This window comes from Hyaena hyaena, unplaced genomic scaffold (genome assembly GCF_003009895.1).
Source record: "Hyaena hyaena isolate Hyena2069 unplaced genomic scaffold, ASM300989v1 scaffold_614, whole genome shotgun sequence".
In the NCBI taxonomy this organism is placed as follows: Eukaryota; Metazoa; Chordata; class Mammalia; order Carnivora; family Hyaenidae; genus Hyaena; species Hyaena hyaena.
In genome coordinates this window covers 715,158-742,834 of record NW_024081244.1, presented here as the reverse complement: position 1 = coordinate 742,834, position 27,677 = coordinate 715,158, and the positions used below count along the sequence as shown (strand labels likewise).

At 49.6% G+C, this 27,677-nt stretch overlaps 3 protein-coding genes across 4 annotated transcripts; 1 reads left to right on the top strand and 2 right to left on the bottom strand.

Annotated features, from left to right (window-relative positions):
* LOC120248815 (histone H4) lies at positions 1 to 13,759 on the bottom strand. Of its 2 annotated transcripts, none has more exons than XM_039257298.1 (2): positions 1,153 to 1,494; positions 1 to 342 (listed from the first exon to the last, which is right to left on the bottom strand). In XM_039257298.1, exons 1-2 carry the CDS (start codon positions 1,492 to 1,494, stop codon positions 25 to 27), a joined length of 660 nt encoding a protein of 219 aa, XP_039113229.1. In that variant the 3' UTR covers positions 1 to 24. The 2 variants fall into 2 exon arrangements, with proteins under 2 accessions (XP_039113229.1, XP_039113228.1); XM_039257297.1 differs by lacking the exon at positions 1,153 to 1,494 and adding an exon at positions 13,748 to 13,759 and having other exon boundaries at positions 2 to 342.
* Positions 3,957 to 4,598, top strand: H1-1 (H1.1 linker histone, cluster member). The gene has a single exon (XM_039257270.1). The coding sequence runs from the start codon at positions 3,957 to 3,959 to the stop codon at positions 4,596 to 4,598; it is 642 nt and encodes a 213-aa protein (XP_039113201.1).
* TRIM38 (tripartite motif containing 38) lies at positions 11,325 to 27,263 on the bottom strand. The gene is made up of 7 exons (XM_039257263.1): positions 27,166 to 27,263; positions 24,921 to 25,448; positions 22,466 to 22,561; positions 20,169 to 20,399; positions 19,170 to 19,192; positions 18,961 to 19,073; positions 11,325 to 13,552 (listed from the first exon to the last, which is right to left on the bottom strand). Exons 2-7 carry the CDS (start codon positions 25,329 to 25,331, stop codon positions 13,152 to 13,154), a joined length of 1,275 nt encoding a protein of 424 aa, XP_039113194.1. The 5' UTR covers positions 25,332 to 25,448; positions 27,166 to 27,263; the 3' UTR covers positions 11,325 to 13,151.
* Positions 27,264 to 27,677: the final 414 nt, after the last annotated feature.

The following is a 27,677-nucleotide window of genomic DNA, read 5'->3' as shown; positions in this document are numbered from 1 at the left end:
GATCTGATAGTGAAACCAGGGAGCTCAGCCCCCGAAGCCGTAGAGGGTGCGGCCCTGGCGCTTGAGCGCGTAGACCACGTCCATGGCCGTGACCGTCTTGCGCTTGGCGTGCTCCGTGTAGGTGACGGCGTCCCGGATCACGTTCTCCAGGAACACCTTGAGCACCCCGCGCGTCTCCTCGTAGATGAGGCCGGAGATGCGCTTGACGCCGCCGCGCCGGGCCAGCCGCCGGATGGCGGGCTTCGTGATGCCCTGGATGTTGTCGCGCAGCACCTTGCGGTGGCGCTTGGCGCCGCCCTTGCCCAGGCCCTTCCCGCCCTTGCCGCGGCCGGACATGGCTCCCTGGAAAGCAAACCAACAGCAAGTGACAAAGAAAGCGAGAGCCGATCCTTATATAACTGCGTCCCCCGCCCCCTTGCAGATGCAGAGAATGGAAACGGAGCAGGCGGGAAATGTGACGCAACAGTCCCCTCCCTTAACCCCTCCTCCAAGCCCCAGCAACTAGGGGCAGGAGCGGGGCGGGTCGAGAACCTCGCTCGACCAGGGTTTCTTTACTTCCTTAACTGGGCTGCATTGTTCTAAGGAACTGAGTTTATAATAAATTCACGTTCTCATTCCGAAAATGCTCTAAGTTGGAGAGAATACTTATAAGGCTAAAAGTCTTTAACAGTAAATTTCAGTAATGGCAAAAATACCAAGATCAAAGAAATGCCAGTCAGGCAGTTTATAGTCAATGGCAAACAAAACCAGGTTTTAAAATTACGTGTTAGGTTTCGCAAAGCAATATTGTTCCTGTTTTACAAATGATGCTCAATAGGTCCCGTTTAATCGTCCTCAAAGACCAACCCTTCAGCGTCCCTCTTGAAACGCCCAGAAGCCAGTTTTGTTCGCAAATACAGGGAATATGTCGATAATGTTAAGCATTTGTAACCCGTCAGATTATTGTTGACCCCTAGGTTTTCAATTCTAAGTGCGTGGCTAGTTCCATTAAACCGGAGCTAGGGACTTTTACAGCCGCTTTCCTTGAAAACGTGGGTGGCTCTGAAAAGAGCCTTTGGGGAAGGGTGCACGAAGAACGAAGCTTTACGCCCGCTCCCCGCGGATGCGGCGCGCCAGCTGGATGTCCTTGGGCATGATGGTGACGCGCTTGGCGTGGATGGCGCACAGGTTGGTGTCCTCGAAGAGCCCCACGAGGTAGGCCTCGCACGCCTCCTGCAGCGCCATGACGGCCGAGCTCTGGAAGCGCAGGTCGGTCTTGAAGTCCTGCGCGATCTCGCGCACCAGCCGCTGGAACGGCAGCTTGCGGATGAGCAGCTCGGTGGACTTCTGGTAGCGGCGGATCTCGCGCAGGGCCACCGTGCCGGGCCGGTAGCGGTGCGGCTTCTTGACGCCGCCCGTGGCCGGCGCGCTCTTGCGGGCCGCCTTGGTGGCCAGCTGCTTGCGCGGGGCCTTGCCGCCCGTCGACTTGCGCGCCGTCTGCTTCGTGCGAGCCATCACAAGGACCTACAAGGACATACGACACAAAGGCACAAATATGTCCAGCAGAGTGTTTGCCAGTATTTATAGTACGTCGGGTGTAGTGATTGGATGAAAAAAAAAAAAAAGCTTGACTAGAAAGCTTCGGGCTCTGATTGGTCTATCTCTGAATTTTCCAACAACGGTACAGAGTCATTGGCTATCACGTTATCCTCGGCTCTTTCCAAGGTTTTGTTTCTCCCACATCCGACTTTGCAATGCTCTGAACGTGAACTTGTCAAGAAACTGGACATCGATTTCATTGGTTATTGTAGTTCAAAGTTCTATAGTTGTTTAGTTCTTGGGGAGGAAAACTTGAGAAATATTGCCCGCAATAATGTACTCTTTATAGTCCTTGCTCAATAACCCGATATCAGATTGCATATTTCTGAAATCTTAAATCTCTTTTTAAAAAATGAGATTCTTTCATAATGCTTAAATTGAGGAAGACTTTTGAATCCTACAAGACAATCTCAACCATGATAAAATGACGCTAGCGTTTACAGAAATCTTTCCTGTTATCAGGCGCTTATTTGTTAAATGTTAAAGCTGACTTCTAAACGCAGCTTTCTCACACTCATGTGTCTTATGTACCTTATATTTCCTAAAGCCTAGAGCGCATTTTACCAGGTGTAAAATAGCAGTGACTAAACTCTCCAGCAGGAACCTCTGAGCCTTGAGGAGCAGACGTGTCCTCTGTCCAATCGACGGGAAATCCGAGCCACAGGACAAATTTACCGCTCCTAAGGCCTAACCTTATAGCTTTAAAAATTTTCCATGATTTTAGCATCAAATGTGACAGATTTGTACTGAGTCTGCATGCCAGATTCTACCTTTTGATTGGTTGTCTTTTATACTGATCAGCCAGTAAGAAAATAAATATAGCATCCTTCATTTGGGAGGAATATTCGTATTTTATTTGAAACCTGTGTACTCCAGTGGATCCACAGGAGTCGGGAACCTTTGCTTAAATTCCCGAATCCAGCATTTCCTTTCAAAAGCCTGTGTTTAATTAGATTCCACGCTTCTTATACTAAGAAAAGTCTGATTTTCAAGAGCCGTTTCACTTCTGAAACTTTCGGTATTTGGAGGAAGGTTGTGTACCTGTTATTAGAATCGGCTATGCTTCGAACGCTTAGCTTCGATCGTTCTCTTCCCAATTGTTAGGAATTACGTGTTGCGTTTTGAAAACAATAGACTCTGGAAAATAGAGAGAGGTGGAGAACGGTAGGAGAGCCGGACGCGGGAACATCCCATTACTGGCGGCAAGCTGGGAACCGGGCCCATGGTGGTTGGCGGGAAGCAGGGAGGCTCCGGGTACCCAGGCCGGCGCGGACTTGTTTGACAACCTCGGCCGCGCTGCGCGGGCATGAGAGGCCACCGCCTCCTCCCGGAGGCCAGGCGATTGCCCAGACCTCTCGTGAGAGGCATTTTGTTCTTTCGTCAGTTTGTTCGCGATGTGAAATCCCTTTAGCCGTATTGATGCTTTTCAATGCTCCTTACAGCCACAGAGAAGCGAAAGGAGGGTCGCCCTAAGGACTTGTACCCTCTCGCTTTCACACAAGGCACCCCAGGCCCCTTACAGTTCGCCTAGCGCTTATTTGATGCCCCCTCCCTGCCTAGTTTTGAGCTTCAGAAGCCTTTGGTGGATGCGACATGCTGACAGGTGTAAACTCGAGCAGCCGCTGGTGGGGTTCCGTGGGAAGGATGAAAAGGCATCGAGATTCGTGCAGCGCATTGGACTGTAAGAAGTGCAATTACAGACACTTTAATTCAACTTAATTGAATTGTATATTGATTTTCGCACGTGCAGCTTGCGTGTTAGCTGCGGCTTGAGTGCTCGTGTGTCCCACGACACTCCTCTGCCCAAAATTCACCAAAAGGATTGGAGCGCGCATCTCTCGCTTCGGCGCTGCGGGCAAGGCCACGGCAGTGATGAGAGCTGGTCCTGAACCTGCAGACGAGCCTGCACTCCGCACCCCTCCGCAAGCACACCCGCTTTCCTCCCTACCTCCCGCCACTCCAGACGCAGCCTTTCACGTTTACTGATTGGAAACAAGCCGCCCAGACAACACCTCCTGCTGAAGCTTCAGGTGAAACTCCATGGATTCCTATTTGATGGCCGCGTTTACAAACGTCTCCCTCTGCCCGCCGAAACTAGAAGGCCTGCTTTACGAAGGGGAGGGGCTCGCGCTGAGGTCAAGGGGCCGCCCCGCCCGGAGTTTCCGTGCGCCCGAGGCGGCCCGGGCGGCGGCCGGAGCCCGCGCGCGCGCGGCCGGGAAGCGGGACCCCGCGGAGTCGCGGCGCTCGGGGGCGAGAGGCGGCGCGGCGAGCACCAATCACAGCGCGGCCCCGCCCTATAAATACGCGGCGCCGGGGCCTGCGGCGTCTTGCTGTCCCATCGGGTCCCAGCGGTAGTCTCGGCCCTCCTCCCTCCAGCCATGTCCGAGACCGCGCCGCCTGCGCCGGCCGCCTCCACGGCCCCCGAGAAGCCCGTGCCGGGCAAGAAGGCCAAGCGGCCCGCCAAGGTCACGGCCGCCGCCAAGAAGAAGCCCGCGGGCCCGTCTGTGTCCGAGCTGATCGTGCAGGCCGTCTCCTCCTCCAAGGAGCGCAGCGGCGTGTCCCTGGCCGCGCTCAAGAAGGCGCTGGCGGCCGCCGGCTACGACGTGGAGAAGAACAACAGCCGCATCAAGCTGGGCCTCAAGAGCCTGGTGAGCAAGGGCACCCTGGTGCAGACCAAGGGCACCGGCGCCTCGGGCTCCTTCAAGCTCAACAAGAAGGCGGCCTCCGGGGAGGCCAAGCCCAACCCCACGAAGGTGGTGAAAGCCAAGGTGACGGGCGTGTCTAAGAAGCCCAAAAAGGTCACAGCGGCTGTTAAGAAAGCCGTCAAGACCCCGAAAAAGGCCAAGAAGCCTGCTGTAACCAAGAAGCCCTCCAAGAGCCCCAAGAAGCCCAAGGTCGTGAAGCCGAAAGTCAAGAGCCCCGCCAAAGCCAAGGCTGTGAAGCCCACAGCGGCCAAGGCGAAGGTCACCAAGCCAAAGACCGCCGCCAAGCCCAAAAAGGCAGCGCCCAAGAAGAAGTAAAAAGTTCCAGTTGGAAGCTTCCAATAACCCAACGGCTCTTTTAAGAGCCACCAACCTGTTCAGGGAAAGAGCATTAGTACGTTCTCGCGTGTTCTCGGGCTCCTACCCCGAAGTTTCTACCCTCTCTCTCGCCAGGGTCTCCGCCCACTTCAGCCCCGCACTTAATCGGTTAGAGGGTTAAGATCCCGCTGCCAGGAACCAGGCCTTGGTACTTGAGAATAGTCCCTGGGGCCTCTGGCGGAGCGGTTCCGGAGTCCCTTACCCAGTACATCTTGTTACCCGAGGTTCTCCACGGCTGTGCTGCGAGTACCCAGGGAATTTCATGTCCTTGCCCTTGAGTCCCACACCCCAAACTAATCGTCATCCATGGGAACTACCTGGAGGTGTCCCCCAGAACTAGACTTCCCTGGTTGAGTGCAAAACCGGGACGTGGCGTTCTCGGGGCAGTAGTGCCAAAGCGGCCTTTTCCGAAACCGGGTCCCGGGAGCAGGGCTTTTCGAGGGAATAGGTGAACCCTACGGCTTGGCCACGCCCTCCACACACGCGGCGCGCCCGCTGGATGGCCTGGGGACGGACCTGAGACTGCCTGGCGTGGAGGGCGCACAGGCGGGTGTCCTCGGAGAGCCCCCCCACGTAGGCCCCGCATGCCGCCCGGGGCGCCTGGACGCCCGAGCTCTGCAAGCGCCGGGCGGTACTGCGCGCGCCTAGCGTGGGCCGAGCTGCGGGCGAGTTTCTGGCCGTGGTCACGACCAAGGGGCTTGGCTGCAGTGGAGTTTTAGCGCCAAAGCCCAAAAGCCCTCACCGGGTTGCCTAGACTAGGAAACAAAGCTGCCCTGCTGGATACTGGAAAATGCACTCCAGCCGGACTACCTTGGGCTTCACTGCGGGCAGGGTTTCAGTTTGGGCGGTGCTGTACGCCGTAGGAGGTGAACACTTCCCAGAATTGCGCCTCTGTAAAGGTTTTCTAAACTCTGGGATTCACACTTTAACCCTGTCTTTCACATCCGAGCAGAAAACTGAACCAGGGTTACTACTTAACACCTCAACCGGTTGTAAAGACATTTTTACACGGGCCCTATGATTTCTATTTTACAAATACTCTTTTTCCACGGACGGGCTGAGCTCCCCCTATCCCACAGGCGGCCAAACAGGCGCTTCACATCCGTGTTCCTCTCAAACTGGTTGGTGCTTGCTCTCCAGATACCTGCTCTCCAGATGCAGGATTGTTCATTTCGGTCTTCAGTTAGGGTTATTTACAAATACATGCACTGCGTCTTTTAAAACAAAAACCTTTCGAAAATCCCTTCTAGTCAGATCTTTTTTATTTCAGGTCCTTCACGTGTAGTAACATAAGCGATTCACCCGTTTCCTATGGATAAGCTTTGACATTGTTTCCATTTACCATTACTGACTGTGGTGCCAACGGAGTTCCCACACCAAAATCGCTAGATTACAGTGTGTTTTATGTTTGGGTGGGTGCTGACCTGTCCTGAAAATAACTCCCCTTCATCCATTCCAGCCATCAAGGTGTGGTGCAGCTTCTGCAAGTCTGAAGGGTATAACATTGTCTCACATTGTCCCTTTGATTTGCATTACCATGGTCACTAGCGCATCCTTCCTTTAGGTTGTCATTTGAATATGCTTTTCAGAGAATGCCTATTTATCCCTTTGCTCATTTTTCTTATTGGGCAGTTTGTCTCTCTTGTCCCCTTCTGTTTTTTTACATAGTAGAGATAGGAACCTTCTTATCACCTGTGTTGCAGATAGTTTTCTAATTCTGACATTTCCCCCCAAATTTTGTTTTCCATTTATATGTATTCTATACAATTATATATCCAGAATATTAAATGTCAAATGTTTTAGTTAGAAACATATCTTTCTTTTATAGCTTCTAGATTTCCATTTTGGTTAAGAGGCTGAACCCCAACCCCTCCATTATTCATTCAGCATCCTGGGTCTTCTTCTAATCCATCTAGACTTTTATGTTGTTTAAGACAGAATTGAGTTTACATTCTCCCAGATAGATGACCAGTTCTAACACCATTTATTGAATATTCCATCTATTTCTCCTACAAACCTGAAATATGTCCTTGGTTAGTTATTAAACTGTTAATAATAGGATCTATTTATGTATTCTAATTTTTTATTTCTCTCTCCATATTAGTCGTGTACCTGTATTCCTAATTTGTGTGCTTGTTTCCATTGTGAATGGAAGGCAGTTTAAGTCTTATTCTAGGAAGTAAGAAATGTTTTCCACCAGGGGGAAGCCTCGGGCTCCCGGCGGGCCGAGGCGCAGGCCTTCGGAACCCTCCTGTGTCTTCCTAAGGGCTTAGAAAAACCGGAGGGAGACCTACTTAAAAATGAAGAACTACATTTACATTTCTACATTAAATTCTAATTTTTATAATTTTTTAGTAAATCTGTGAGTATATTTTCCATCATTTGTCATAGTATGTACTCAGCGTTTTTTCGCTTGTCTCACTTAAACATTTTTCTTTTTATTTGAGAGAGAGAGAGAGAGAGAGAGAATCCCAACGAGGCTCTAGGCTCAGTGAGGAGCTCAAAGTGGGGCTCAGTCCCATGACCCTGGGATCATGACCTGAGCCAAAATCAAGAGTTGGACATTCTTGGACTTGAGCCACCCAGGAGCCCCAAACATTCTTATTAGATTACTGTATCTTTATAATAACCACTGATTCTTCTGCACAATTCCTCAAATCTGTTGGTCGGATTACACTTACGGAGTCACTCGTCTGTTCAGACGGAAGGAAATACTGAACATTTTGGCAGTCCTAATCCTAAAATATGTATGTATTTGATGTATGTGAATATGTAAAAATATAATTTTACAATTAACATATTCCTGAACCTGGCTCTGTTAGAATTGGTTTCTTAAAACACGTATGGTTTATGGACATTTGTAAAGTTTTCATTGTATTACTGTGTTGATTCTATCAGAATTTTTTATTTATGAAGCCATTAGCTATGTATGACTTAGATTAGCATATAACTTTAAAATGGCTAATTAGTAGAAATAAAATGATCCCCCCAAGCTTATTCAATTTTTTATTTATTATAGACAAGCATAAAAAAGAAAATAGCAGAGAATCCCTCCTTTTTTTTTTTTCTTACCAAAATATATATTTTCACTTTAGTAGAACTACAATTTCATCAGTGGATTTCTGTGTTGGCCAGATTTACTAGGCCAAATATTAAAAATTCCCCAGCAAATGCATTTTTCTCTTATAGTTTTCTGTCATCTGAAGAAAACATAAGGGCCTCCTATGTTATAAATGTAATTTTTGCTCATGTTATCAAATATGACACATTTAGGTTTGGACTGAGTTGAGGGTTTGTGAGGTGGTTTGGATGACTAGGTACTTCACGCAGGCGCGAACCAGCCTGACAGCTCACGCACTATCACGCCTTGACCCCCCTATTCCAGCAGGATATGATGGTCAATAAGTCCGATTCCAGGCTGCTGGATTCATACTGATGGCTCTGGTCTCCACAAATAGAACAAAGGTCCTGTGGTAGGAGTAGCGCTTGATAAATAACAGCCCGGGGTGGGGGAGGGGGAGGAGGACTGGTACCAGCTAGAACCCAGTCCCAGTCCCAGGAGAGCTCTCCTCAAGGCGCCGCGCTTCCAGAGAGTTCCAAGTGGGTCAAGGCTGGACCACGGCCAGGCAGAGCGCGTTTCCTTCCCCCAGCCCGGTCCCCACAGGCGCTGTGGACGGGTGCATGGTAAGGGGGGTGCACGGTAAGGGGGGTGGTCTTCAGCACCTGGGGCCCCAGGGGAGGAGGTGCCAGACTACAAGGAGGACTGTGAGGGGTGATACTGTGCACGGCGAGCAGAACGGAACAGGGTGAGGATATCCGACTGTCGGGTCTCAGCGCCTCCGGAGAAATGGGCTCCCGCGGTCTTCCGGAGACACAGGGGCTTAAGCTTCCGTCCCAGAAGAGGCTCTTCTGGGAGACCTTCGCCGAGCCAGCCCCAGGCACTAGGGTGCACCTTGCACCCCGCACTAGGTCATTCTCCACCCCCTCACCTGTCCGGATGGACACCGTACAGTCGATAAGCTTCGCGACGGACCTAGAGCCCCATAGACACGCCACCTTCTAACCCCTCGTTCAGCAGATGAGAGAACAAGACCATACGCTGACTCGATGTCCAGGCAGTTCACTGCAGCCAGTAAAGGAGTGACTATAAAATAGGACATGTTTACAGAGGTTACCTTCAATATAATTTATCAGCCCTGCTCATTTGTCTAATAGCCACACACAGTACAATAATACTGACGTACTTTTCAATATGTGTAACACAAGCTGGTAGACGGTGTACCTGGTACCGACCCTCCGCTCAAGGCTTAGGTTTCCTGGTTCATCAGACGAGGCTTCGTGGCCTGCGGATTTCCGCTTGTGACCTTAAAACGCGAGGAAATCCAGGGGACGCATGTGGGCGCCTGAGGGGGGGCAAGCGTGGAAGCGGGCAGGGCGGAGGGGGGAGGCGGACAAGAGGTAAGAGCTGGGTAAGAACAAAAACATGACACCCCCGGGGAAGAGGCCCGTTCAGTTCACTACCAAAACTCAAGATGTCAACCCTCGGCTTGGGCACCTCGGGCTTCCGTCCCAGGCAGGGTGGCCCAGGCTGGCTTAGGCGTGTCATGGAAAAGCTCTCCTGAGAACCATCGTGGGCTGCAGGAGTCGAGAACCACTGATCTGGGCCGAGGCCCACTCAGTAGTGAATGCTTTTCTTGGTCGTCTCTAAAATTGAATTAATATGTTTTCCTGGAGTGATGGAGGCCTAGAGCAGGTGTTGAATTACCCGGGGTCCCACAAAGAGTACGTGATGGTGGCCCGAGAATTCCTCTTCGGCACGTCCTGTCTATGAAAGTGCTTCACAATTGTTGAATTAATAGAAAAAGCTGATTTATTGTGTTCTGTAGCTGGCGCTCTGTACCGGAGCACTGCTCACAGCAGCCTGGGATTATTGTCCCGTATTACACTCGCAGAGACGAGACCCAGAATGCTGGCCTCACATATTCTCCTATAAAGAAATCAGACATAGATCCGGCTCTACCTTCGAAGGTGAAAATTGCTATTTTTAAACTTCACTTAATATCTTTAATGGATGCAGGGTGTCCGGTGGACTAAAGCAGGCATTTAGGATTGGCACCAAGATGTCAAACAAACCAAAACCAGTCCCATCCTCAGAGAGACTGGAGAGAAGAGACACAGAGGGACAGGTGCTGAGATGCAGGCACGTGGGAAGGAGAGTTGATGAGGGAAGAAAAAGGCAAACTGAGGGCCGAGCACAAGCTGACACTCTACAACCCCCTCTCGGGCGGGCTGTGTGTGACATTCCTCCTGACAGAGATCATAGTCCTGCAGGGCGTGAGTCTTCATCCGTTTGCCACTGTCTTAGTAACTTACAAGACAAACGCCATCTCCAGACACCTATAGACTCATGTTCCTGAGACACCCTCTCCTCCACAGGCTAGAACACCTTATGTAGTCAGTCACCCTTCACAACCCCAGGGAAGCTCTTTTCTGCCCATGGGCCCTGTCCCCATGCTGTAGTAAAATCACCTTTTCGCACCGAAAACGTGCCAAGAATTCTGTCTTGGCGGATGGCTCTGGATCCCCAGCTCCAATCACATCAGAATGATCTCTGGGGACTGAAGGCCCTGCCTCGGCGCTGCAGAGAGGAGAGCCTGATTCTAGAATAGGGCAGGAGCGACCATTTTTACTTGTCTGGAGACACTGGGGATAAATTCCAGGAGTCTCGCTGGTTCTCCTGGCCACGTGTGCATTGACATGCTAACCAAACACCCTCTTCCTAAACAACACTCACTGTCTTCCTTACTCCTGAGGAAGAAGGGGATTTGGGGTGAAGGGCTTGAGGAGTTTCCTTCATGTCCAAGTCCAGCTGCCTTGATAACTCTTTCCATCCCTGGGAGTCGGGAGAGCAGGCTGGCCATAAAGGTGGGCCTGAGGCGTGGGGTGGAGATGGGTGTGAGGACCCGGTCTCACAGAGGCCCAGGGCCCGAGGCTGTCTGTGGGCAAAGAGAGTGGAATTACTGATGTTGCCGAGTTCTAACAGACTGGGTGTCTGGGGAGAAGCTGGGACTGAATCTGCCACGAGCCAAGGACTCAGGGTGTCTGAATCTCCCTCCCTTCCTTAGTTTCAATGTTGTGGGGTGGGAGGGGCAGAGAAAAGGGAGACAAACCGGGCTCCAGGCTCCGAGCTGTCATCACAGAGCCCAACGTGGGGCTCAAACTCACGAACTGTGAGCTGAAGTCTGACATGCAACCGACTGAGCCACCCAGGTGCCCCAATCATCATTCTTTCTTATTCAGCAATGTAAGTGTTTAAGGGTATAGACTTCTCTGAGCAGAGTACTCTATTCCCAGCCATGCTAACATTAGGACGCGACTCCTCACGCGAAAAGACTACACTTGGATAAGACAGGACGTCAGGACACCACGACTTAGTGACATATCGTGCACCAAGGTGTGCTCTCTCAGTTGTCCTGTGGGTCTGAGGCTCCAGAAGTAGGTCAGTGCACTCAGACTATGGGGACAGAGAACAAGTAACACTGGGGTTCTTTGAGGGGAGGGAGATCATTTCCCTCTTCCCATCTTACGTTCTCCAACTTGGGTCCTATAAATTAGAATACAAAGACAATTAAGAGACAAAGAGAAGTTTATTAACATGTTGTGAGATAATAGAAAAAATATATAGTGGCTACTGCCCCCAGTTCCTGGCACAGGGCTCCTAAATCCTTTGGCACTCGCTGGTGATAGGAAGGTCTCTTGTTCTAATGAGGCAGCTTTGGGGGGCTCCTGGACAGCTTCAGGATGGGGGCAGGTCTCCAGAAAGAGCAAGCCATGACTAGAAGTTTGAAACTTTCGCCTCATCCCACCTAGCCACCCCTACCCCCCCCCAGGAGGGGCTGGTAACTGAGTAATAGTTGATAGTGCCTATGTGATGAAGCCTCCATAAAAATCCCAAGGTACAGAGTTTGAGGAGCTTCTGGGTTATGAACATATCCACGTGCTGGGAGGGAGACACACCCCAACTCCGTTAAGGACAGATGCTCCTGTGCTAGGAATGTTTTTGGACCTATGTATCTCTCTCTTTTTTTAAAGTTTATTTATTTCGAGAGAGATAGAGACAGTGTGAGCAGGGGAGCGGCAGAGAAAGAGAGGGAGAGAGAAAATCCCAAGCAGGCTCCGAGGCTGGGGACAGCCTTGCCGGACTGAGCCCTCAGCCGATGGGGTCTGCTCTAACTCTAGTTACTTGTCAGAATTGAAATGAACTGTAGGGTTTCTCACCTGTCGCAAGAAGTGAAATATTGAGAGTAGGTAGGAGTGACAGCGTAGAGGAGAAATGGAGTTTTCCCTAGACACATGGGAGCACTTGGAGACGAAGAACTCAAAGGGGCAACTGTCACTTGGGCTTATAGCATCTTAACAAAAGAACAATGGATTTTCAGAGAAGGACTAAGCCAAAGGAAGATGACTTTCTAGGTGGTGCATTGTGGGAAGGCACATAAACAGGGAAGTAACGGCAGACAGGGCAAATTTTAGGAAGATCTGTGATGGCGATTTCTCCAGTGCCCTCTCTGGGCTGATAAAGGTTTAGTGTTGTCCCTGATGCCTAACTCCTGCCCTTCCCAGTAGAGGGGAGATAGAGGATTCCTTTACACATTGATGCCCTTTTAGGCAAATAACTATTTGCTGAGACCATAAACTATTTCAAGAGAGCTGGCTGAGCACTGTCTGGACACTATCCACTTCTTTTCCAGTACTGAGTCCCCGAAGACAATGTGTTTTCATTCTTTATCTCCTTTCCATTTGAAACATCTCATCGTAAGCCCCTTTACACTCTTCTGTCATACGTCACTTGTCATCGCCCGGGCAGAGCTCACCAGGCCTGGGGGGTGTCTGCCCACCTCTGGGCCTCTGGCTCAATGATGAATCCGACGTCAGCGGTTTGAAGAGTCGCTGCTGTTTTGATTTTCCTGCTCTTTCATGCAGTTGGCAGAGACGATGGCAGCTTTCCCTCCCTCCCCCCTCATGAGTTCGTATGGCATCCAACAAACTGGCAGAGTGCAGACCTTCTGATCGCTGGGTCACCCTGCGGGTCTCGCAAAGATTCCTGTCTCTCCGGGCTCGGAACCCACTGCGGGTGGTGAGGGTAGTGCATGATCATTGCTGTTACCTTGCCTCCCTCCAGCTCGGGCCGGCCGTCTGTGGTGTTTGCAGTTTCTGTCCATTCATTCAAAGCCGTTTATTCAGCAGCCACTACAAGCCTCGCAGAGTTCTAAGTACAAGAGCAGTGAAAAAAACAGACAAATTTCTGCCCTCACGGGGTTTCCATTATGTTTTCTATGCTGGTTAAACCAGACGGAGAATTTGCTTCTTTTCTCACTTGTCCAGAGGAGGCAGGAACAAAGGAGAATGTGGGTAAACCTGGAAGTAGGGCCGGAGAACGTCAGAGAAGGAGGCCCTCGGGAAGGTAAAGATGTGGGAGCCAGTGGTCATGTTTTAAAAGGATACAACTCCGACATCGTAGTCCAGAAAAACCCCCACAACCAGGGGCTTCTCCTTCAGATAAAGGGAGGTTACGGGAGAGGTGAGCGCCACATAGCCTTTCTTTGCACTTAGTCTGATGATCCAGAACCCAGACTGAGGGCTCTGTATCACCCCATCTCTGGGCACATTTTCCCGACAAACTCCTAAACTCCAGCTGGTTCCTTCTCCTACATCCACTTCAAAGTACTGTTTTCCTGAGGTGAAGCCTTCACAGCCCAGGACACAGGGTAAGACAGTGAATCTCCTAGAGGAATTGCCCAGATTCTCCCGGAGGTGTCCGCGAATTACTTGTCTCCGATCCTCAGACAGAATTAGCTCACGATGGGCTGTGTCATCATCCAGAGTCACATTGACTGAAAAAAAAAAGTAAGTAAGTAAGTAAATCAATAAAGAAGAAAAGAAGGAAGGAAAGGAGGAAGGAAGGGAGGAGGGAGGGAGGACCTGAGTGAGTTTATGTACACTTAATGCTCAGTAAAATTCCTGGAATATGAGTAAGTGTCCAAGAAGTGGTAGTAATAGTAATATCATCTTCACCATCACCATCTTACTCACTCGGCAAAGCCAAGGACCGGAACTAACCAGAGCTGACGTGGCTGGTGTCCTCTCCGAAGCCAGCGCGGAGCACTACAGGAGAGCGCGGTGCAAAAAGCAGGCGAGCTGGGAGTATTTAGTACCGGAGTCTGAGTCCCGCCCCTCCCCCGGCTGTCAGTTGGAGGGCCCGCACTCTGCGTCAGGTCACAGTCTCCTACAGTTACAGCGCCCTCCGCCTGCTACTGAGGCCCAGAAGAGGGGCCAACTCCCTACCTCCCCAAGGACTCCCAGCCCTGGCTGCTTCACTGCTCCTTGTTAACGACCCGAATCTTCATCTTGCAGATAAGCCCTTTATTCAATGCTACCCAATCAGTCCTTATAATGAAGCTGACTCACAAAAAGTTGAGGTTTCAATTTATGTTATCTGAATGGTCCACGAAACCCCAAGTTAAGAAATCAAAATGCTTACACTTGAAGGAGAAAATATCAAATGGGATTTTAAAAAGGTACCTCATATTGCTTATAAGGTAGATAAGAATCAATAAGAGAAAGAACTCAATAGAAAAATCCTTAAATAAGAGCAAATTCATGGGTAAGTCATTGAAGAAGCCTGAAAGGCTAATGGACTATAAGAGGCTCAAGCTCACAGTGAAATCATAGAGCACAAAGTCCACAATTAGGTACCATTTCAGATCCATCAGATTGTCAAAAATTATAAATCATAAACAAAGACTCAGGGAGATGTGCAATGGTGAGGGCTCTCATGTCGCCAGTAGGGCAAAACCTGATCCAATGTCAGGATCTGCAGGATTCAGACAGATTAAGGCGTGCATCCCTACACCGCAGCTTTTCAATTCAAGGTGTATCTCCGAGGAAACCGTTCACGGGACACAAGAGCATATGGCTAAGATCGCTCACAGGAGTCTAATGTGCACCGGCAACAAACAAAACCAACTGTACACACACCTCAGTGCCCACTCCACAAACAGTGAGTTAAAAAACACATCGTATTCATTTTTTGCCACATTGCAGAGCGATTAAGAGGGCACTTGTGGGGATGAGCCCTGGGCGTTGTATGGAAACCAACATGACAATAAACTATTAAACAAATAAGTAAACAAACAAATAAAGTAAGCAAGTGACAAAAAAAAAAGTAATAGACACTACCTGAGTTACCACTCACTGGCTGCCTATCTGTTTCCTCATCTGTACAAGTGGAAAAAGCTACCTACAGAGAGGGCGGTGGTATAAAACAGTAACAGGTGAAGTTTTTCTCATCTGTCACGGAAAGAGTGCTTGGTATATGTAAGTTGCTTTTTGCAGTGCTAGTGAGAGTTCATGTTACCTTACTGAACAAGTAACAAGCATTAAGATTAAAAATCCCAGGGGCGCCTGGGTGGCTTAGTCGGTTAAGCGTCCGACTTTCGCTTAGGTCATGATCTCGCGGTTCGTGGGTTTGAGCCCCGCGTCGGGCTCTGTGCTGACTGCCAGCTCAGAGCCTGGAGCCTGTTTCAGTCTGTGACTCCCTCTCTCTCTGACCCTCCCCTGCTCACGCTGTCTCTCTCTCTCTCTCCTAGAAATAAATAAAACATTAAAAAAAAAAAAAAGATTAAAAATCCCAGCGACCCCAGTGCTAGGTATATGCCCTACATGGATGGAGACACTGGGATGTAAGTAAGTTTGGCCCAAGAAGTCACTGCAGTGGTGTTACGATACCCAAGCGCTGGGGGCAGCCTGGAGCTCCCGTGGTAGGGATATGGTTCCATAGAATTATGATATTCTTATGGGATATTAGCATTAAAAAGCAATGAGTGACATTCTATATATTAAATGTTTATAATCAGTGTTCTACAGTTTTCAGAGTACAAGCCTTTCACCTCTTCAGTTAAGTTTTTTCCTAGGTTTTATTATTTTTGGTGCAATTGTAACTGGAATTGTCTCCTTAATTTCTCTTCCTGCTACTTCATTATTACTGTGTAGAAACACAATGGATTTCTGTATATTGATCTTGTATTCTGCACCCTTACTAAATTTATCTATCAGTTCTGGTAGTTTCGGGGTGGTGCCATCAGGGTTTCCTATATATAGTATCATGTCATTTATAAATAGTGAAAGTCTTGCTTCTTTTATTTATTTTTCTTATCGGATTGCTGTGGTTAGACTTTCAGTACTATGTTGAATAAAAGTGGTGAAAGCGGACATCCTTGTCTTCTTCCTGACCTTAGGGGAAGAGCTCTCTATACCACTGAGTATGTGAGTGGTGGGTTTTTCATATACGGCCTTTATTATGTTGAGGTATGTTCCTCTATATCTACTTTGTTGAGAGTCTTTATCATGAAATGGATGTTGTAATTTGTCAAATGCTTTTTCTGCATCTATTGAAATGGTCATCTGGTTTTTATCCTTTCTCTTGTTGATGTGATGCACCACATCGTTGTCTTGCCAATATTGAGACATCCTTGCATCCCAAGAATAAATTCTGCTTGATCATGGTGAATGACATTTTTAAGGTATTGTTAGATTCCATTTGCTAGCACTTTGTTGACGATTTGTGTCTATATTCATCAGGTATATTGACCTGTCATTCTCTCTTTTTGTAGTGTCTTTAATCTGGTTTTGGTATCAGGGTAATGGTGGCCTTGCAGAATGGAGTTGGAAGCTTTCCTTCCTCTCCTATTTTGTGGAATAGTTTGAGAAAAATAGGTATTAACCCTTCTTTAAGTGTTTGGCAGAATTCTGGTCCTGGACTTTTATTTGTTGGGAGTTTTTTGATTACTGATTTAATTTCATTGCTCGTAATGGGTCTGTTCAAATTTTCTATTTCTTCCCGATTCGTTTTTGGGAAGTTATATGTCTCTATTCTAGGAACTTATCCACTTATTTTAGGCTGTCCATTTTGTTGGAATATACTTTTTCATAATATTCTCTTACAGTCCTTTGTATTTTGGTGATGTCAGTTGTTATTTCTTCTCTTTAATTTCTGAGTTTTGTTTATTTGAGTCCTCTCTCTCTCTCTCTCTTTCTCTCTCGTTTATGAGTCTGGCTAAAAGTTTATCAATTTTGCTGATCTTTTCAAAGAAATAGTCCCTGGTTTCATTAGTCTTTCTACAGTTCTTGGTTTTTTTTTTTTTTAGTTTCTACTTATTTCTGCTCTAATCTTTATTATTTCCTTCCTTCTACTGGCTTTGGAGTTTGTTCTTCTTTTTCTAGCACCTTTATGTTTAAGATTAGGCTGTTTATTTGATATTTTCTTGCTTCTTGAGGTAGGTCCTTATAAACTTCCTTCTTCAAACAATTTTTGTTGCATCCCAAAGGTTTTGGACCATTGTGTTTCCATTTTCATTTGTCTCCATGTATTTTTTTCAATTTGCTCTTTGAGATCTTGGTTAACCCACTCATTGTGTAGTAGCATGTTATTTAACCTCCATGCATTTGTGTTCTTTCCAGATTTTTTCTTGTGGTTAATTTCTAGTTTTATAGCATTGTTGTCAGAAAAGATACATGATATGGCTTCAACTTTTTTAAATTTGTTGAGATTTGCTTTTGTGGCTTAATATGTGATTTACTCTGGAAAATGTTCTACATGGCTTGACAGGAATGTGTCTTCTGCCGGTTTAGGATGGAACGTTCTGAGTATATCTGTTAGATCCATCTGCTCCAACGTGTCATTCAAAGCCACTGCTTCCTTGTTGATTATCTATTTGGATGATCTGTCCATTGATATAAGTGGGGTGTTAAAATCCCTTACTATTATTGTATTTCTACTGATCACTTCCTTTATGTTTGTTATTAGCTGCTTTCTGTATTTGGGTGCTCTCACGTTGAGTACATACGATTTCAGAGTATTTTTGATGTCATAAAGTATATAAATATACATATACTTTAAATTACATGCCCACCCCTGGCCAGGTCTTAAGCAGTGCCCTGTGACCAAAGACATCAATATTTCTGCAGTAAAATACATTCTCAAACTAAGTGGGATAAAGACTTCAGACAGTATCCTATCAGTGCAGCTCTGGTGTGGCAACTGTGACAGACAGACACAAGAGTGGTCTTCCACAATCCCTGCCTTCTGGTGTTATGCCTTATACAGTCCCTCCCTTTTGAGTGTGGGCAGGACCTGCGAATTGCCTCTGACCAACAGAATATTGCAAAAAATGATGTGATGTGACTCCTATGATTCTATTTCATTATACGGGACTCTATCTCACTAAAAGACATGCTCTAGAGACTCTCTCCCGAGCTCGCTTTGAAGAAGTAATTGGCCATGTTGAGAGGCCCATGTGCAAGAGGTGGAGGGGTACCTTCTAGAAGCCGAGGGCAGCCTCTAGCCAACAGCTCCCAAAAAATCCAGGGCCCTAAGCCCTACAATCGTAAAACAATGAATTCTGCCAACAACCTGAGTGAGCTTGGAAGAGGACTCTTCCCCAGTCTGGTCTCCATGAGACCCCAGCCCAGCCAGCACCTTAATCTGCAACCTTATGAGATGCTAACCAAAGGACCAACATAGGTGTGCCCAGATTTATGACCGGCAAAACTTGTGAGATAATGTATGTGTGTTGTTTTAAGCCGCTAAATTTGTTTACTGGTGTAGATTATACAGCTGCCAAATCATTTTAGGTTAGGTCCAATTTTGTAGCCAAACAAGTTTTAAAAAACGTACATTTTTCAGAACTTTTAAAATTTTGTAATTATAAATAAAAGTTTTGGAAATATAGGAAGCACTGATTCAGACCATCAACAGAGCAAGAGCTTGGGCTTTGGACTTGATAAGATTTGATTTTCATTATGGTTCTAATATTTACCATCTGCGTTATCTGGGCCAAAGTCCTAAAATCATTTGAACCAAAGTCTGTAATACTTACTCATCTTTCTTACATTGTTCTGAGAGTTGAGTGAAATATTAGCCACAAACTCTATGTCTTAGACACGGCACAAAGAACTTTACACATGTTGACACATCTATATTTCATGACAACCCCGAGAAGTGGACATTCTTCCTATCCTCATTTCTCAGCTGGGGAAACTGAGGAAGGTATTTGCCAGGGACGACTAAGTTAATACATGGGAGCACAAGAATCTGAAGGGTCTGCACAGATAACCCATACGCTATATCTCTAAAAATCACTAACCGACCTCTCTGGGCATGAGCCTGCACGGGGACAGGTGGCAAATGTGGTTACCACTTAAGGTTCCTCTCACGCATAGCATTTCGGGATCCTTCACATACCTTGATAGCTCTGTAACCTTTTCTTCATATCAAAATAAAGCTCAGAAACACTGCACACAGTATGAACTTCCAAAGAATGGGCCTCTGGTGTTTCCAGCTTCACAGCCGAACTCCTAGAATAAGGAGAGGCCGAGGATCACTTCAGTGATACATTCCATCCAACTCAGTCTACCCATCCCCCTTCCCTCCTGCAGTCATATAGGACTTACCGGCGCAAGGTCTCTTTCACATCCTGCAGAGAAACAAAGACAAAAAGGGAGTGTGAGAACATCGGTATTTCTTGAGGATTGGCACATGGGGCTGCTCTCTGGAAATGCTCCTTCCAAAGGAGTAGAGAGAGTGACCCCAGCCTAAGATTGTGATGGACCCTCAGATAGAATGATTCCCAGCCCAGCCTCGGAATGCTTGGCGCGACAGGACGCTCATCAGCATGTGAGTCTGTCCTCTTCCTTGCTGAGATCTGCGTCTGCAGTCACTGCCTGTGGGAAGCCGGGGCAAGAGGCCAGAAGCTTCACCCCCGCCCAGCAAGACTTAATTCTTGCCTTGGCCTAATTTCTTTCAGAGTGAGCCCATGGTAAAGATCACCTGTCAGTAAGGGTCCTTTGTGGCGGAGCCATGCACAGCCCCATGCAAATGGGCCGCTGAGATGGTGGTGGCCATTATCACATGGTAGTACAGCACTCACGGAGTCTCATTTACAGTGTCACCTCTAGTTCTATTAGTGGGAACCAGAGCGAACAGTTCCTGGCATAGTTTACCTTACTGGGCTGGGTCTTTCATTCAGCTCAAAGAAGGCCCCATAAGGGCTGTGAAACAAATCAGGGAAAAACTGTCACTCACGCCTGCTGCCCCACTGCATCGCCCACCAGGCTCGTGGTGGGGCATTTCAGTAGGCAGTCTGACAATCAGGGTTCTGTGCACATGGGACAGAGGCGAATGGTAGCAAGTTACCCCATGATTCTGTTCAGACAAGGACCCCACCACGTCCACCCAGTGGGGGTATATTTTTCTCATTTGCATCAAGGTGCCCTAGAGACTACCGAAGGCCACCCTGTAGACACTGAGGTATATCTAAACATTCCTTTAAATTCCTCACATCAACATGCCCCTTTTGAGTGAGGCAGGCAGGCCTCGCCAGTCTTCCCATGCGCCCTCACCCTTTTGCTTTAATAGCTCAAGAGTCCCTTCCCCCAAGCGCACAGGCCCACCTGCAGCAGCTTCTGGGCTGAGCTCTGACATCTCTCCTCTAGTTCCAGGATGTGCCTCCTGAGTTCTTGGCTCTTCTGTTCCAGAGTGGCCTCATTACCCATCAGTCTCTGTAGAGTCTGCTCTTTCTCTTTCTCCAGTTTCCACAGATAAGACTTCTCCTCTTCATGCAGGAATCTCTGAAGATTCTTAAAGTCAGACTGGATTTTTTGCTTCTGACTCTCTGTCTTCTCCTACAGTCAAGAAAGTGTGTGAGAAAGTGGAAACAAGCCAAACGTCCATTGGTGAATGAAGTGAAGAAATGTGGCGGACGGACAATGGGATACTACTCAGCCTGAACAAGGAACGAAATTCGGACGTATGCTACGACACGGATGAATCTTTAAGACATTATGCTAAGCAAAATAAGCCAGAAAGCAAAGGACAAATCCGTTTGATTCCACTTACATGAGGCAAATAGACTAGTCAGGTTCATAGAGACAGAAAGTGAAAGAGTGGTTGCCAAGAGTTGAGAGGAGAAAGGAATGGGGAGTTAAGTGTTTAGCGGGTACAGGGTTTCAGTTTGGGGTGATGAAAAGGTTCTGGAGAGGAGTTCCTACTAAAGGATGGTGGTGATGGCTGCACAACAATGAGAAAATACTTAGTGCCACGGAACTGTACACTTACAAATGATTACAATGGTAAATTTTATGTTACCCATTATTTTAACATGCACGCAGAAGAAAAGTTTTCTGAGCTACTGTGACATTCTTTTCCCATGACTCATTGGAGCTGGAAGAATGTCACAAATTTCCTGATGGGGGCAGGCTTTCAGATGTGGGAGAGCTGTCACAATTCTATACAGTCACCCGATCGATTACCTTCTTCAGCCGAGATGGAGGAGGAAGGAGGGGCAGGAGCGTCAGATAATTTAATCATGGAACGAGGGTTGAAGTCAAACACTTTATCAGCGATAGAGGAAAAAACCATGAAGTTTTTATTTGGGATGCAAGGAGGTATTTCTGGGCCCGAGGGAATTTTTTGAAGCAAAAGCTTGTAATGAACATCATGGAGACTTGACTCTGAGACAGCAGGCCAGCAGGGAAGTCAGTGCTATCAGTGGGGGTGAGATCGGGGTCGGGGGGGGGGGAGATTCTATCATAGTTATGTGTAGCTTGACAGAGGCCAAATGATATATCTTGTGGGACCAGACTTTCATGCTGGGAGGTACAGAATTACAGTTTCCACTAGTGCTTTCCTTATTCACACCGTGTTCTGATGGCTGAGATGCCATGCTAAAAGTGTCATGGATGGGTTTTCCATATATATATTAGTGTTTTTTTTTTCCTTGAGAGAGAATGCACAAGCAGGGGAGGGGCAGAGGGAGAGGGAGAGACAGAATCTTAGGCAGGGTCTGTGCACCAGTGTGGAGCCCAATGCAGGCCTCGATCTCACGACTGTGAAATCATGACCTGAGCCAAAATCAAGAGTCTGATGCTTAACTGACTGAGACGCCCGGGTGCCCCACTGTATATGTTAGTTATAATCAAGATCCTCCCCACTGCCCAAGAACCCCGAAATAAGGGAAGTGAGAGTGTCCTTTGAGAGTTTAGCATCCACACACCAAGGATTAGGGCAGAGATTGGAAGAGGCCCCTGAGAGAGGCAAAGGGGTCCATGAGCCTGAAGGATTCTGCTGTGTGTTGACAGATCACAGAAAGATTTCCATAATGGAAGGCATCTCTGATCATGGCGAGCTAGTCGGCCATGGAGACCATCTTAGAGACCCTTGGTCTTCAGTTTCAGCGTGTGGCTCTGGCAACAGTTACGAGCCTCCTTTTAGACCAAATAGACTTCCTTTATCAGCCTCACGGGCTTGGACAACATGAATCTCAACCCGGAGTGACTCCATTTTCTCAGTGTTCACAAAGACTGGCTTCTAAAGCTGTGAAGTTGAGAGCCACACTCTGCTCTGTGTTAAATGTGCCAACATAATAAAGTTGAGGCCAGGAAGGTACTGTGAGGTGTTCAAAATGTGAAACCCTAGGCAAGGATGGCTCTAACCTACATAGGCATACCAATTCTGGTATCAGGAATCCTAGCCAATCACTATTAAAAAGTTGAAGGGATTGGAGATAAATTCTCACAGACGTAGACAACTAGGGGCATAGAGGGAAATAATGGTTTCTTTTTTGGGTTTTATGTGGTTTTATTTGGTCTGGTTTAGGGAAAATGAATTATCATTATGTTTTACCAATTGTCCGCCAGGCCTATGCTCTAGAATAGAAAGTAGCTTGAGATCAATGAACCCAAATTCTTACATTCCATTCACTTATTTGCTTTCTTGTGAACAGCTTGAGTTTTGTACATTCCTCTTCCAGCTCCCTCAAGTTTGTCACAGCATTCTGGAGCATTTCCTGAAGGGAAGATTGGGTGCATAAAGTCTATTCAATTTGACAACTCTTCATCAGGCACCTAAGAGGAACCCCAGCCCTCCCAGACTGTTAGAATAACACTGAATATACACTGAGTCACTACACTCACTAGTCTAGGAAGCACACCTGTATGTTCTGCCACGTACGTGATCCTCCTTGGTAGCACTGAGAAACTGATGCATTTTGACATCATTTCTATGCTGTAGAAACTGAGGCTTGGAAAGGGGTTAAATAGGGGCCCCTGGATGGCTCAGTTGGTTAGGCGCTGACCTCAGCTCAGGTCATGAACTCACGGGGTTCGTGAGTTCGAGCCCCCCGTCGGGCTCCGTGCTGACAGCACAGAGCCTGGGACCTGCTTCAGATTCTGCATCTCACTCTCTGTGCCCCTCCCCCACTCACGCTTTGTCTCTCTCTCGCTCGCTCTCAAAATTAAGATAAACATTAAAAAATTAAAAAAAAATTGGGGGGGGTAAATAACTTGCCCAAGGTGCTATGACAGGTTGGTGGCTGACACGTGAGCCCGCCCTCACCTGCTAACTCAGAGCCTGAGCTATGTCCACCGCTTACAGTCTCCCCAGGGAAACGCTTCACGTAGGACAAGACAAGCATCATCTAAAAGCAGATTTTATAAAAGAATGTGCGGAACCAAACACAACCAATGCCAGAATGTCTGACGCACGCGGAACTGTGTGTGCACTATGGTAAGTCGGGAAGGGAAGACCAGCACACCAGCTCAAGTTCACACCAGCTCATAGAAACAGCTAATGGAGGTGGGTAGTGCTGGTAGCTCTCAAAGGGTCATAATCCACGAAGCCAATCTAAAATGTTTTAGCATCAATATCAAGCTTTTGGGTTACTTTTCAGAATAGCTTCTCGCATTTTCATGGAAAGCAATTCTAAGCTGACCTAAATTGCTAGTTGTGATTAATACTACAAGGGTCAGCTCCTGTCTTCTGTAAACCCAATAAGTATACTCATTAATTCTTGAGTATTCTTCAGAAAGGGCTCTAGGAAGCTTGTCAGTAAAAGACTATATTGCCCTTTCTGCCCAGGGGACCCAGAATCTCACTACAAGCCCACCTCTACCTCATGGGCTCCACACTGGGGACAATACTTTCCTCAAATGTAGGCAGGACCGAGGGAGACTAAGGCAGCAGGACTGTGTCCCTCCTTTGTTTCCTGTGGCAAAGGCCAGCCTTCCTCTAATGCTTCTGAGTGAGAAACTTAGGAGTTGCCCCAAACCTCTCCCTCCCCCTTGTCCTCCGTGAACATCATTTCCAAATCCCTCAGCTCCTCTTCCTAAATCTTGCTGGAAACTGTCCCATTTATCCCTTCTTATAGGAATAATCTCAATTTTACCCCTTAATACTTTTACTTTTTCAGTGCCGGGATGTCCTTTTCAAAGTCAACCTATCCTTCAATCTGCAAATAACACCGCCCCCCCCTCCCCCCCCGCAGTGGCCAGTATTGCTCTGGGCTAAGATTTAGACTCTGAGTTTATACCGTGGTTCTGGGCTCAACCTCCTTTCCCAGTCCGTCCCCTGCCTTTCCCTACATCGCCAGTCCTGCTGTGCCACCACATGTGGTCCCCTCTCTGTGGAACATCCTCTCTTTTCTTTTCTTTTCTTTTTTTAAAAAATATTTTTATTTATTTCTAGGAGAGAGAGACAGCTTGAGCAGGGGAGGGTCAGAGAGAGAGGGAGACACAGACTCTGAAGCAGGCTCCAGGCTCTGAGCTGGCAGTCAGCACAGAGCCCGACGCGGGGCTCAAACCCACGAACCGTGAGATCATGACCTGAGCGAAAGTCGGACGCTTAACCGACTAAGCCACCCAGACGCCCCAGCCTCTCTTTTCTCCACGTCTCTGTCCACAGTTAATTGTTACGTGTCCTTCAGGAGCCACTTCTCAGAAGGCTCCTTGCTGACGTGTCTTCCCTACGGGACTGCAGGATACCTACAAGCGGTGTATCTTTGTTTCCTGTGTGTTCAGAGCGTATCAGGGTCTTGCCCGCTGTGGTTTCTAAACTTATACACATGGCGTGAAGCAAGAAACCATGCAGGGCTGGGTTGGAGCACACTGCATTCTGGAGCACGGGGTCGTGCCTCACAGCAAGACTGGAGAGGGACCAGGCGGTGACCTTCCTGCTGAAGGTCAGGACGGACAGTCAGGACTTGACTCAGGGAGGACCCATAACAAACTATTTGTCCTGTCATGAAAGACAGGGCCTGAAGGATGGCTTGATGACAGCTGTATTTCAGGGTCACCTTCTCAGGTTACAGGCCTCAAAGCTGCAGGCCCCGGGAGCGGCACTGGCCACAGCCCTCCAGTCCACCCACTTACCTGGTAGCCTTGGCATACGTCCTCGATGACGGCCGTGTTGTGCCCTTGGTGCTGCGGTGACCGCTCACAGCGCCAGCAGATGAGCTGGCCTTCGTCTTCGCAGAAGATGTGGAGGAACTCCCCATGTTCCTCACAGGACATGTCCTGATGCATCTCCTTGATGACCTCTATGAGACTTCCCAGCTGCTTGTTGGGCCGGAGGCTGGTCACCTGAAACGGAGCCCGGCAGTGGGGGCAGTAGAAGAGAGTTTGTGAAGGTATCTCCCGGCGGATGTTCTCAAGGAAGCCGGTGATGCACTGTCTGCAGTAGCTGTGTCCACAGCTGATGCTCACGGGCTCGGCCATCAGGAGCAGGCAGATGGCGCACGTGGCTTCCTCCCTCATCTTCTTGCTGACTATGGGTGAGGCCATGGCTTTTCCTGACAAGGTCCAGGATGGAGCCGGACGTGGAGATGAAAATCCACAGGGATGGAAGTACCGTCACCCGCTGGCTGCCCACGGGCCTCCACGCGCCTTGGGGGCTCCTCTCTAGAGAGAAGAAATGGGCCGGAATTTAGAGGATACATAAATGCAGCTGTGTTGGGGGCACCGGGTGGCTCAGTGGGTTAAGCTTCCGACTCCGACTTTGGCTCAGGTCACGATCTCACAGTCTGGGAGCTGGAACCCGAGCCCTGTGTCTGGGGCTCTGTGCCTACAGACAGCCCAGGGCCTGGCGCCTGCTTCGACATTTACATTACATACATTTACATGAATTAAAGTGAAATAAAATTTAAAATTTATCTTCTCAAACCCGCTAGCCTTGCAGTTGTTTAACAGTTGCGGTGACTGGTGGCTCCGTGAGAGCCCAGAGGCGACACTCCAGCCCTGCACAAAGGTTTCTTCCAGCAAGCACTGCGCGCCAGGGGACAGGAAGCCCAAGTCAGGGAGGGAGCTAAACCCTTTCTGCTCTAACTATTCCAGAACTATTTCTCTGGGACTGGCAGGAACACCGAGGTAACTGGGTGGTGTGTCAAGGATTCCATCCAGATCATCAAATGTGACTCTACCGCAACGAACGAACCCCCCGCCCCGCCCCCCTCCGTCCCACAAGGAACAAAAGACAGCAGGTTATCACGGTCTCAGTGGAGCTCCTACCGGGACGATAATGAAAGTAAGCAAGGCAAGAAGAAGCAAGGTGTCCTCCCTGGGGTCCTCGAAGGCCTGAGGGGAAGGAGCTGAGAGAAGGGCTGTCCTGGGGGGCGGAGCTCCTGGAGAATTAGGGAGGGGGCCCCCGTCTTCTCCAGGCCAGGGCCTGTGTCTCGGGGCGACTGGAGCGCAGGGGTTCGCAGGAGCGGGGTGCGGGGGAAGCGGGAAGCAGATGCGGCAGGGGGAGCCCGGGGACCTGCCGACGACCGGAGCCTGGAGGCGCGCGGGGAGCCCAGGAGGCGGCCGCGCCCACCGCGCACAGCCGGGGACCTCGCCCTGTTCCCCACTTCCCGCTCCCGCGCGCCTGCGGGGAGCAGAGCGGCGGGGACCGCGTTGAGAGTGGCCTTTCCTTTGACAGTAACACAACCAGAAGCCGGGGTGCAGCTCGAGGTGCCTGACGGGCCGCTGTCGTCGAACAGCCCAGCCGGGACAGTCTCTCGAAGTCTGGGAGGAGTTCCTTTGGGGACCTCGGCGCCCTGGCGGGGTGGGGGTGGGGGGCTCTCTGCGGCGCACGCGCGCCTCCCGGGCGCGCACCGCGCCTCCCTCCCGGCGTCCCGGGCCCGCACCCCCTCCCCACTCACCGCACCACGCGCGTCCGCCGAGCCGGGAGACCACGGGCGGGGGGCGGAAGGCGGTGCCGACCGTGTGCAGGGTTCGCGCGGCTGTGTCCGCAGCACGCACCCCCCCACACACTCACTCACACTCACACTCACACGCGTGGGCGCATCCCAGCCCCCGTCCCCCGCCTTCCCCGCCGCGGACGCACCCTCGGCTGCGGGGTCGCCGCCGCCGCCGCCCCACGCCCAGCGGGTTCGCGGATCGCAGGCTCGGAAACGAAACTGCTGTGGGAGGCGGGCCGTCAAGTCGGTGCCCGCGAGGGCGGGGAGGGAGCAGGCGGCGGGGTCGCGGGGTCAGGAGGAAGAGGAGGGGGGAGGAGGGCCTCGGAGTCCTGGGGAGAGGAGGAGGCGGCGGGCCGCGGGCCCCGAGGTCCCGGGTTCAGGAGGAGGAGGAGGAGGGAGAGGGGGAGGGGGGCCCCAGGGGCCCGGGAGGAGGAGCGTACCGCCCAAATCTCAGCGCTCCGCGACTTGGAAAGAATACCTCTGTCACAGCAATCAAAACGCGGGACAGATTAAGGACCCCGTCAACTATTTTGTGACCTTAACCCCGAGCGTCTCAGCTCGGAAAGCTCGAGGCGCTTCGGTTCACAGACTCCGACTCAGAATCCGCCCACTTTTGTCACCACCCCCTTTAGCATCCGCCGGCCTCCGGGGGGCCCAGCCCTGTCTGTGACGGGCGAGGGGCGCGGCGAGGCGGGCTGGCGACAGCCGCAGCGTCCCCCGGGTCACGGCGTCGCCACGCCCGCCCCCTGCGCCCCCGTCCCGCGCGGTGGCCCATTTTCCTCCTCCGCGCGCGTCGAAGGGACTCGGACGCCGCCGCCCTTCCGCAGCCGGAGACGCCCTCGGGGGCACAGAGGTCGCCCAGCCAGAGTCCAGCCGGTCCCAGACCAGCAAACGGGCTCCCCTCTTCCTTTCCCTGACGCTCTGTGCTCCTTGGGTCCTTCCGCCACCTGGT

What these genes read in the sequence shown, in the direction of transcription:
- LOC120248815 (XM_039257298.1), bottom strand. Translation starts at nt 1,494, where the DNA reads ATGGCTCGCACGAAGCAGACGGCGCGCAAGTCGACGGGCGGCAAGGCC. An exon ending in CCAACCTGTGCGCCATCCAC is followed by an intron (nt 343 to 1,152) that starts GCCAAGCGCGTC and finishes TTTGCTTTCCAG; the next exon opens with GGAGCCATGTCCGGCCGCGG.
- TRIM38 (XM_039257263.1), bottom strand. Translation starts at nt 25,331, where the DNA reads ATGGCCTCACCCATAGTCAGCAAGAAGATGAGGGAGGAAGCCACGTGC. An exon ending in CAGCCCAGAAGCTGCTGCAG is followed by an intron (nt 19,193 to 20,168) that starts GTGGGCCTGTGC and finishes GTTTCTCTGCAG; the next exon opens with GATGTGAAAGAGACCTTGCG. An exon ending in AAGGTTACAGAGCTATCAAG is followed by an intron (nt 13,553 to 18,960) that starts GTATGTGAAGGA and finishes TTTTTTTTTCAG; the next exon opens with TCAATGTGACTCTGGATGAT.
- H1-1 (XM_039257270.1), top strand. Translation starts at nt 3,957, where the DNA reads ATGTCCGAGACCGCGCCGCCTGCGCCGGCCGCCTCCACGGCCCCCGAG.